The sequence below is a fragment of the Pagrus major genome, chromosome 21 (assembly GCF_040436345.1).
Source record: "Pagrus major chromosome 21, Pma_NU_1.0".
Classification (NCBI taxonomy): domain Eukaryota; kingdom Metazoa; phylum Chordata; class Actinopteri; order Spariformes; family Sparidae; genus Pagrus; species Pagrus major.
The window spans coordinates 21,828,717-21,840,516 of NC_133235.1; the positions used below are offsets into that span (position 1 = coordinate 21,828,717).

Here is an 11,800-nt window from a genome sequence, read left to right on the forward strand (position 1 = left end):
TCATGACTAAATCCTTGTTCCCGTCTCTTATCTGGTGACAGATATTCCCAGGATTGATTCTTTCGGATATAAAGCCCGCCAAAAAGATGAAGTTCAAAACTGTGTGCTACTTACTAGTGCAGCTTATGCACTGCAGGAAGATGTTCAAGGCTGAGATTCCCTTCTCCAATGTCATGAACTGCGAGGACGGTGATAAGGTATAAACTCTCAGTGTATGTCTTGACGTTTCTGTGTTTGTTCGTGCTGTGATAGAGACATAAGCGTATATTGTCTGAATGTCTAGCGTTTTCTACAGTAGTGAAAAATGTTTGGTGAACGCTTTATTTTGAAAAACCTAGATTTGTAAATACCCCTAAAAGCAGGCTGATCTCTCTATTTAATCCATAACCTAAATCTTTATTGTCTTTATTTGTGGTATTGTTTAAGTATCCCCGTATAAGTTAACACAACTAGCAACAATATTTTTCAGGAAAATATTATCTGTGCAACAATTTAAGCCATTTCAAACTATTCTCCTTTATAATCAACATTTTTATTTTATTCATATTCCGGAGTGTCTTTTTAAAAAGACAACATTTCTTGAGTTGTGGATCATCCAAATGGCATTTGACAAACAGAGGAGCAACAATGTGCATTCGTGGATTCCTTCACGGTTTAGTGGCTTTCTTGATGTGAACTCTCGGACATACAGTAGATATTAGCATGTGCAAGAGGCGCTTCTGCAATTGTTCTTTGTCACCTCATTGAACATTGCACATTGCACTCCTACAGTGATATTTGCAGCACGGCCATTCTGAAGTACAACAGTGCTGCGAGATGATGGTCAAGAGTCATCTTATCACATTTCTGGGCACGTTTCCTCTTCCACAGATCTTGAGAAGTAATTTTTTTTAGCAATCTATTCCTTGCCTTGAGTATTGGAGATTGGAGTGTGTCACAATTTTCTGACATCGTATAGATCAAATGATTAATCGAGAAATAATTGGCAGATTAATTAGTGATGGAAATAATTGTTAGTCGCAGCCCTATTCTGAATCATAGACTCTCTAACTCTGTTCGTGACATTTTTTTTTTATCGATCTGGAGACGTCCACCCACACCAAGTGGTTAGCAATCACGACACCCAATTGTTTGTTTATATATAAGACTACAAGATTGTGGGTTTAGCTAAATTAGCAAACCACCGTTTAGAAGAAAATAATTCAGCCTGAGAGGCTTCACAAACCTTGGTCAGTAAATAAATACATGGCTGACACATGATGTACACTTTATTGTAAGAAGATAGGGAGTGGTGGTAATTGATGATCCTGTCAGCTATAATGACCTCAGCATGTTGCTCTTACAACATACCATTTCCCCTGCACAGACTGTCAGTGACACTGGCAATCTGGCCGAATGTCAAAGAGCTTACTTGACCTTGTGCGCCTGAAGAGAAATCCTTTGGCCTGGCAGCTGTACAATTCTTGCAACAGCTGTTTTAATCCAGATTTTCAGGTGTACGTGTGTGTGTGTGTGTGTGTACGTGTTTGTGTGTGTGTGTGTGTGTGTGTGTGTGTTATATATTTTTCTCATTTGTCACTTCCACATAAAACAGTCCACATAAGGTTAATGATTACTTTTAGGGTTAGGACTAAGATAAGGTATGTAGCAGTTATGTATAAGGTCATGACAAGCAAGCACAGCATTAATTTATGTCCAATCAATGTCATGACAAGTATAGTATACTATTTTTATGGATAGAAAAACACCAGGAGGGTGCTTTATATAGGTCATGAGCTGTTTACAAGGTGTTTTAACATTTATTATGATTGACGAAGCATCATTTCCCACTTTCATAATATCGCCCTCAGTAGGTGCCTTCAATGGATCTCGCACTACATGATAGTATCACCTCTTAAATCTACATTGCCAGTAATGACTACATCCTCACATTGCAGACAGAGGGCAGATTAGTATAAAACAGGCAAATAGAAAAGGGAAAAGTGGTGATAGGTTAAGTCATACATACACCTTCTACTGAATGGTAATTTCACATTCAGACCACACACACTTGGATTGTGTGAAATGACATATGCATTCAAGGCACGGAGGGGAGCGATATGCGGGACCTGGGATGAATGAATAGGATTTTTGGTGCAGCAGACATGGCTGCCTGATGTGTCCTGCGCTACGTTGAGCACAATATGGAGCATAAGGAGAAGTCGGCATCTGCAGGTCACTGTGTTACTGCCTCATAAATAACAAAACAAGAATGTGAGGGAGACGCAGATAAATAAGGGATGGTAATGGGGAGAGAAAGAGAGAAGAGAGTCTAGATGGAAGGAGGGAAGTCAAAATATAAGCCAAAGATGCAAAGATGAAGCGAGGATGTGGAGAAGGAAGTAAGGATTAATAGACCAGAGCAGGGGAGAAACAATGGATTGTGGACAAATAATCACAAGCAAGGAAAAAATTAGAAAGAAATATAGAACAGAAAGAATCAAGATGGGAAAAGGGGAAGAAGGAAGAATATATAAAAACAGGGAAGGAAGGAGGCGACTGAGGATGGATAGATGGAAAGAAAGAAGGAAAAAAGAAAGTAAGGAAGAATATACGAAAGCGAAAAAGTAAGTTGAGAAAAATATACAGAAGCAAGAAAGGAAAGAGAAGGTAATAAGAATTAATGTTGAATGAAAGATGGAAGTAAAGAAGAATATATAGATGCAGGAAGGGAAGAGAAGAAGGAAGAATATATGGAAACAGAAATGGAAAAAAGGAAATAAGAAAGAATCTATATGCAGGCAAAAAAGTAAAGAAAAATATATGGAAGCAAGAAAGAAAATACAGGAATAAATAATAAGACAGAAGTAAGGAAGAATATATAGAAGCGGGGAAGGAAAGAAGGAAGTAGGGAAGAAAATATGAAAGCGGGGAGTGGAAAAAGAAAAAAAGGAAGGAAGAATATATGAAAGCAGGAAGAGGAAGAAGGAAGTAAGGAAGAATATATGGAAGCGGGGAAGGAAAGACAGACGCAAGAAAGAATATACAGAACTAGGAAAGGAAGCAAAGAAGGAAGGATATATGGAAGCAGTTGGGGAGGGAGGGGCCTAGGAAGGAACAAAGGAAGTAAGAAAGAACATATAAAGCGCAGGGAAGGAAGTAACGAGAAAAATGCAGACACAGGTAAGGAAAGATGGAAATTGGAAAGAAAATTTGCAGTGCAGAGGGAAAAAAGGAAGGGAGAATATGTAAAAGCAAGAAAAGAAATAAGGAAGTAAGGAAGAATATACCTACAGAAGGATGGAAAGAAGGAAGAATATACAGAAGCAGGGAGAGAGGTCACAAAGAATAACCTGAAGCAGGAAAGAAAAGATGGAAGTTGGAAGAATATATAGAAATGGGCGAGGGAAATAAAAGGAAGGAAGAACAGCAATAAAAGAAGGAAGGAAGGAAGCATAGAGGAGCACGGAGGGAAAGCAGCAATTAAGGAAGGACAGACGAAGAAAAAAAGAAAATGAAGGAAGTCAGTGAGCCGTACACGTTCATGTCATGTAATGAACTCATGAACACTCTCGGTCACCCTCTGCTCTCCTACTGTGCCACTGAGCCACACAATTCATCCAGCATGCTCACTTACATGTACACTCACCCACCTACACACACACAAACATCCACTCTGCCGTGTTAACTCTCTGGCTTTGCTCCAATGCCCAATGTTTTGCAAAGCTGCTCACTTTGGCTTCCGAAGACACTCAGACACAGCGGGGTGCATTCAGTAATGAAGTTAAGTGTGAAGGCGACGTCCTAATTTGAAAGTATAATCAGCTGCCCGTGTTTGTTGTTGACTCTTATTCACCCCTTGTTCCTAAAACGATAATATAACACTAGTGCAGAGAAACACAGCCTCTTTGTCTCACTATTGTTTTCCAAGATCTATAATTTCAGTGAAGGTTTCTTCTTTATCCCACCAGCGGAGGGCCATGCGGACGGCTCCACAGAAGCTGAGGAATCGTACCAACGCAAACCAGGCTAATCTGATCCAGAGCAGCCCCAGAACCCGGGTCAACCGCTACATCGGCCGACTGATCGAGGCCCGCCAGACCGAGTCGGACACGGCGGACCTCAACTTCCTCACACTCATGTATAAGTGCTCTGAGCGCGAGCAGAGGGTGAGAGACTACAGACGTGTAGTGTAGCTGTGCAGTGATGAAGCCTGTGAATGAATGTTAATGACTCTTATCTGGTCTCTGGCATTGCATAGTACCACCAGGTTCCTGATGAGTACTTCACCAGCGCAGTGGTCCTCTCTCTGATCCTAGCTGCCTTGTTCGGCCTTGTCTATCTTCTCATCATACCACAGTACGTACAGCATGTTCTGTTGGCGTTTCCTTTTTATTTATCTCTCTTTCAAGTCTCTTTGTCTTTTGAACTAACTCCACCATCTGCCTCTCTCCTCTCTTTCCACTCAGGGGCACAGCAGTACTAGTCCTTCTCGTCTTCTGCATCTGTTTCCTAGTAGCTTGTATCATGTACCTGCATATCACTAGAATACAGGTAATAACAGCTGCTTTCTTATCCAAGCCTGACCCGAGTAATAATCTTCCTTTCCACATTCACATTTTATTCATGCGTCACCCTTTACCAATCCTGACCACAACAGTGTGACAAGTTTTTCTACTCTTTGATGCTTTTATAGGTTCATGTTCTCCCTCTCCTTCTGTTCTTTACTCGCCTTATTTTCCTCGTGTTGCCTGAATCTTTGTCTGATTTCAAGTCTTTTTTCCTTACACTATTCTTACAGCTAACACCCTTTGTCCTATTTTAGTTTTGCCACATATTGAGACATTTAGTATTACATAAGTACAACATAAGTATTTGTTTGTAATATAATTCAATTTCCCTCACACAATACGACTTTTTAAAATGTTATTTTTCTTTTCTTTGCTTTGCAATCTGTGTAGAAAGTTTGCATGTTGTCTGTTTTGACACCCCCACAAGAGGAACTAAAAATAAAAATAAAACAAAAAGTCTGATGAAATGAAAAATGCAAACATCTAAAACATACACAAAAAATATTCATTCATACACATACATTCATGCAAAAAATAGGCGGTAGTTTTTAGCGCATCTACATTGTAATTTGGCTTGAATTACATTGAGTGGCAACACTTTATAATAACCATCATTAATAAATGGTAAATGTATAGTTAATCAAACTTTAGCTAATAGATATTTCACTGTTAAACAATGACATGCTTTATAAACCAAATATTAAGCAATCGTAAAGGGTTATAAACATCAGTTGCAACCTCATAATGGCTCTATAATGTTTATAGATGAACTACACAGTATTTATTAAACATTTACAAAGTATTATAAACATTGGTTTCAAAATAACAATAAAAAAATGCATAATAAATAGTTTTATTTAAAAAATATTTTTCAAATTACCATTTATTAACATTGTATGCTGATTCAGTTATGAAAATGTTTTGTTTTTTTGTTATGTTGCTTTATATATGTCAGAAATGGTTAGAATGCCACCCAGCATATACTTTATTTGCCTCCACTTTGTAAATATAAATCATCTACCTAATAAAGAAGCTACTTCATCCGACTTTTCTTTGTTTTTGTCTCTCAGTGTTTTCCAGGGTGCCTGACCATTCAGATCCGCACTGTTCTCTGTATTTTCATAGTGCTCTTAATCTACGCTGTGGCCCAGGCCTGTGTGGTAAGTAGGAAGGGCAACTGTAGAGTATGTTTGGGAGTGAGATGCTTGCAGTGAGTTGTATCAGCTGTGTTTTAGGTAGGGTACAGTAAAAAGCTGAAATTGTTACTACACACAGGTGAATTTGTCATATTAATGTTTGTCATTCACAATAATATTATTAAAACATAAAATGTTTGAGCCATTGCCCACCCCCTACCTTATTTGTGATGGTGATATTAAAACAGCAGTGATATATTATCTTGTAACAAGAGAAAAGTGCAGAAGTGGTGGACTGTTGCAATCTATTCTCTACTTTAATATCTTATCATCTTTGTGCACATGTATCCTCCTGTTTGCCTCTGTCAGGTGGGCTGTATGCCCTGGTTGTGGGGTAGTGCCAACACCAACAGCTCCATCCTCATCATTGATGTGGACAGCGGCGCCAACCACACCATGGCGGAGCTGCCTTGTGACGGTGCCCGCTACGCCTTTCTGTCCTGTGTGGTGGGCACACTCACCCTGGCACTTTTCCTGCGGGTCTCCTGGCTGCCAAAGATGGCGCTGATGCTCCTTCTGGGGGTGCTGTATGTCACCGTGTTGGAGCTCAGCGGCTTTCGCAAGACCGCAGGGTGAGGTTCACAGCGCAGCATGACCACAAACACTGAACAGACACAACACACTTCCACGAAACATTTCTGGAGCTTCAGAGCAAAACAGCGTTGCATAGACCATATTCATACGGCGGCCATTTTCCTTTGACATCACGCTCACGGGTGGGAAGCTCAAATGTTGTGCTGCTGTGTTCAACATTTTCAACCTTGACGCATGGTTGAGCTCCTGCACCCACTTCAGACGGGGTGCACGCTTGTAGCTTTGCAGCTACTATGAAGATTTTGGCTGAAAAAGTGTCTAAATAACGTCTTCCGGAGACCATCTTGTATTGTTTTTTGGTTGTTTTTTAAGTCCCCATCTACTTCAGCTGCAACACTGTGAAGCTCCAGAAATATTTTGTCGACTACAAAACCTTCCATCCGTATGAGGGTGAGTAGATACTGACTGAATCTTCATTTTCGTGGGGACCTGTCCTTTAAAGTAAGAGCCCCGTAATCTAGTTTTGATTGCGAGTCATTCAAGTTATCAGAAGAAGACTCTCTGTGAATGAATTTTTGCCCGATCCGGAGAGAGCACAGATAACCGGGACTTTAGAAGAACGTTTACAGTACATGTGCCAAAATGTATGCATGTGTGCGGAGGAGTCTTTGCTTGTCTGCAGCCCACACACTCTTTCATGTAACACCCTCCGATGCTGCACATGTGCTCATTAGTTCCAAATCAGAAGCCTGAAAGGACAATGTGGGCTGGATGATGGGAGCGCGTTAGCTGTTTCAAACCAGTACCAAGGGGCCTGGCCAATTTTATTGGAGCTCAGATCATTAATGTGCTCCTGGAAAGTGATAACGTTGGATTTGTTAAGCTTATTAAGATAAGATCCCTCTTGAAAAACTCATTTTGTTTAAATGCAGTCATGCTTCAGCAAATAATATGATATTGTATGGTCCAAAAATGTGAAAACCTATTTAATTCTCTCTTCTCTTTCATTTCTCTCTTGAGTTTTTTCCTACTTATTGTTTGTCATTATTTCTTTAGTAAAATTAGCTCATGATTGCCTCTCACTCTGTGGGGGGTCCACTCAGCCCTTACGTGTAGTTTTCTGTGTGGTCCAGTCCAGTCCAGTGCTGACTTGTGTGTCGGTGTCTTCCACAGTGGGGGGTCCTTCCACATCCGGGGCTACGAGCCCATCCTGTCTCTGTTGCTCTTTGTCGGTGCCCTGGCCCTCCACTCCAGGCAACTTGACCTCAAACTACGCTTGGACTTCCTATGGGCTGTGCAGGTCAGGAAGTGTGTGTGTCAGTGTGCGTGTGAAAGAGGCTTATGGATGTCGAGAAGCTTAAATCTAATTACCATAACATAAGTTCACTGTAGAAATGCTGCCATTTCAGCTTTCTGTTAGGCCATGTATGGAGGATTTGTATTTATAGGCTGCTGGCTGTCTGTTCTTTGGCAAAAATGAGGGTAAGAAGCTTGTTCTGGCTCTGTTTTATTTGGCGCCAGGAAAAAAGGACTATTGTGCAGAGTGAGATTGAAGTGTTGAAGCTTAATTTTAAGCTATTTAATCATTTAACCGGCAGCATTAGTCGTGTAATGTATCCAAGTCCATTTTAGATCCAACTGCAGAAGAACAGTTTTTTACTGACCCCATGTGGTGAAAATACGGGACAGTCTCACAGCTGTATATCTGTGTATTTATGTGTGCTACATTTGCTGTCAGGCTGAAGAGGAAAGAGACGGCATGGAGAAAGTCAAGCTGGACAACAGGAGGATTCTCTTCAACCTCCTGCCTGCACATGTGGCTCAACACTTCCTCATGTCGAACCCCAGGAACATGGTGAGCCTCGCTAATAAACAGGCAGGCAGGCAGACTGACCAACAGGTAGATAAACAGACATAGGACAAAAAATAAGAAACATGTGAGGTATGTGATTCTTTTATACTGTCTTCTCCCTTTTTCCATTTAGGATCTGTACTATCAGTCGTACGCACAAGTCGGCGTCCTGTTCGCCTCCATCCCAAACTTCAATGACTTCTACATCGAGCTGGACGGCAACAACATGGGAGTGGAGTGCTTGAGACTGCTGAATGAGATCATCGCTGACTTTGACGAGGTGAGGCAAGATTTTTTTCTTTTTCTTAAATTTTAAACAGAGGGAGATTTTAATCGTGTTGCATTGTGTGTGTTTTGCAGCTCATGGATAAGGAGTGCTACAAAGACATAGAGAAAATCAAAACCATCGGCAGCACATACATGGCAGCTGTGGGCCTCGTCCCCACCATTGGCACCAAGGTGACAGGACATTTTCTTTTTTGCAAGTGTATAAATGGATGTAGGACATCATCAGGTTGCAACAGTATCAGATTTTACACGCTTAAATCACGATGTTTGATATATAAATATTACTATAATCAGTTACAATGACCCTTAAAGGTGCAATATATAAGAATTGGCCAGCTGCAGAAGTCATACTTAAAGATTTAGGGGTCAGCGTGTCACCGTCGAGTATTACCTAACTGTTGCTAACTGTAGCTGCCTTTAGCTAGTTAGCTCAGTTAGCTGTGCATTTAGTGGTCCAGACTGGGAGCTCAGGGCACCAGAGGAGTGTCGGTGTTTACAACGCTATGACAGAAACCTCAGACTGGTATGGGCTGGGGCTAGCTGGTTAGCATGCTAACTGCAGTAGATATCTCTGCAACACAATACATCATAATGTAAAACCTGTTATTTCTTCACATTATGTTGATCATTTCTAGTGGATTTTCTGAATGTTCTCAACTAAAATTCTTACATATTGCACCTTTAAAGTAATGAACACAGAAGGGGTGTTTTGGTTGAACAAACGCTTTATAATAATTTTGTGTCCTGACACATGAAAGTGGATATAAACTTGAAATATATATATAATGCAGTAGAATTCAATACCATAGATAAGCAACAGCACATGTATGATAACCATCAAGGTTCATACCACAGTATGCCTCGAAAATGTTATACAGCTGCAACACGAGTGCATAAAAATGAGAAAGACAATATGAAGGATAATTTCCTGCACAGATACTAACAGCTTGGTTTACTTCCTTTCTTTAGGCCAAGAAGTCTGTTTACGACCATCTAAGCACGATAGCGGACTACGCCATTGAGATGTTTGACGTTCTGGATGAAATCAACTATCAGTCATACAATGAGTTTGTCCTGAGAGTGGGTACGTCTGCCCTTGTGTTAAACTGTTAACACAATCACAAAGTAAATCACAATGTGAGTTTGGCATTGTTTTGTACTTAAACATTTTCTCCTGTTTGCGCAGGTATTAATGTGGGTCCAGTGGTCGCGGGGGTGATTGGGGCACGACGGCCTCAGTATGACATCTGGGGGAACACAGTCAACGTGGCGAGCAGGATGGACAGCACGGGAGTACCGGGAAAGATACAGGTATCCAACGCATCTTAAATATTTATGTAAATGTAGTTTTTATATGAGGTACAGTTGGTTAATAGACAATGCTTATGGGGAGAGCATGAATTAAAGCATCATAAAAACGCAAAACTCATTAAAAAGAAATACAAAGCGCAAGGTACATGTCCAAATAGACCAACGTCTGGAGACAGAGGAGTCAGTGTGGAGATAAAATGCAGTTATAAAGAGGCGAAATTGAAATTTCTTCTTCAAGAATAAAATATTGCAGAATTTAATGTGATGTAATGTAATTTTATGGTCGCTTCCAGTGTAAAAGTTCAAAAGTATTACCAGCTAAATGTACTGAAAGTATCGAACGTTAAACTATGTACTATGCAAAATGGTTCCTTTCAGAGTCTTTAAGATCCTGAAAGATTTATATTTATATATATATATATATATATATATATATATATATATATATGTATATATATATATATATATACATATATATATATATATATATACATATATATGTATATATCGATCCGCACACAAGATAATCATTTGTATATACTATTATATATTATATTATTGTAACGTCCACAGAATGTCAATGCAACAATTTTACTACGGACAAGTAATTTATAATTGTATAATAAAAGACATTATGTGTTTTTATTTTGATATAAATCAGTGAATTGTGAATGCTTTTGAAAATAGACATACATAGAGATTGGTCAATGACAGTACTTGAATTGATATATTTTGTACAAGAACAGTTCTTTAGATAGTTCTTTGGAAAGCAGGAGTGAAACTAATAGATACAAGTTACAGCAAACAACTATCAAAGCTAACATTAAGTGCACTTTAAAGTGTGCTTGTTCTAAAAAATTCCCAGTGTTCTTCCAGTAATTAACCAAACTTTGTAGTGTTGGCTCCTTGACTCTCCTTGACTCCTTGACTCCTGGAGAGTACTCGAAACATCCTTTTATCTGATTTTAAAGAAGGTGTGGGAATCCTGTTGATATTCGGTTGAACCCCAGGAAGGCAGTGAGTGTTTTCCTACATTAGTTCACATGAATACATTCACATGTATGTTTTCCTTGTTTTATATAATACAGGTAACCGAAGAGGTCTATCGCCTCCTGAACACCAACTACGACCTGGTGTGCCGCGGCAAAGTCAGTGTCAAGGGTAAAGGTGAGATGCTGACCTACTTCCTGGAGGGGAAAGTTCAGGGCGTGGGCACTACGATCATGTCTTCAGTGGTGCGTTCCGCCAGCCTGGCGCGCCGGATCCACTCCTGCGGTAAGACGAGCGTCCCGACCAATCTGGGCAGCGTCTCCTCCGCCGCCAGCCTGACTGTCTTTCCCAGCATGGGCAGCAACATGCAGATGAACGCCACCAACAGCAGCCACGGCCAAGCGACATGCCTGCCCCCGCCCTGCGTGCCAGCGGTGGGCGAGGAGGACGAGGAGGACTTAGAGGTGACAGGGATTGAGATCCAGCCGGTGGCAGCTGTTGCAGATGTGGCAGTGTAGGATGAAAAAGACTGGAAAGTTCAACTTGAATGAATAAAGGAAGGAAAACCCTGGTTGGAGGCCTAAAGAAGACAGGGCTGTCCAGGTATTTCCTGTAAATCCTGAGCTACTGGCACAACCCAGAATATGCTCATTCAGGATATGAACATCCGGAGAAATGACATGGTGATGCGGACAATCATTCTCGTTTTTAGGGATTTTTACTGCTGGGAAGACAAATGTGGAGTGAAGAAGAAAGAAACCCGGAATCCTCTTTTAACATCTCTATACCAGATGATTAGATTTGTGGTGTTCCTGGGTTCCCTCAGATCCAGGTATAATGTGCATCTTTGTTTCATATGTACTACATATTCCACATATAAGGGATATGTGCATTGATATCCAGAAAAAGACTGATCATGCTATTGCTTTTGCACTGTCTTTCTGATTATGCCAAGGATACATTGCATTATTTACAGTGTAAAATGGTGTTTCTTCTTTTTTTTTTTTTTCTTTTTTTTTTTTGGTGTATGTAAGCATGCATGCGTGTACTTTGTGAGTGTGTGTATGCATGTGTGGTTA

General features: G+C 40.4%; 1 protein-coding gene across 1 annotated transcript in view; it reads left to right on the forward strand.

Moving 5' to 3' along the window:
* The window catches only part of LOC141016976 (adenylate cyclase type 1-like), a 38,524-nt gene extending 27,285 nt beyond the window's left edge, over window positions 1-11,239 (forward strand). The window contains exons 8-20 of the mRNA XM_073491589.1: window positions 42-197; window positions 3,951-4,148; window positions 4,241-4,338; window positions 4,449-4,533; window positions 5,621-5,710; window positions 6,056-6,318; window positions 7,454-7,580; window positions 8,019-8,180; window positions 8,266-8,412; window positions 8,493-8,591; window positions 9,390-9,504; window positions 9,607-9,731; window positions 10,820-11,239. Of these exons, the coding sequence (XP_073347690.1) occupies window positions 42-197; window positions 3,951-4,148; window positions 4,241-4,338; window positions 4,449-4,533; window positions 5,621-5,710; window positions 6,056-6,318; window positions 7,454-7,580; window positions 8,019-8,180; window positions 8,266-8,412; window positions 8,493-8,591; window positions 9,390-9,504; window positions 9,607-9,731; window positions 10,820-11,239 (2,085 nt within the window). The remainder of the gene's footprint in view (window positions 1-41; window positions 198-3,950; window positions 4,149-4,240; window positions 4,339-4,448; window positions 4,534-5,620; window positions 5,711-6,055; window positions 6,319-7,453; window positions 7,581-8,018; window positions 8,181-8,265; window positions 8,413-8,492; window positions 8,592-9,389; window positions 9,505-9,606; window positions 9,732-10,819) is intronic.
* Window positions 11,240-11,800: the final 561 nt, after the last annotated feature.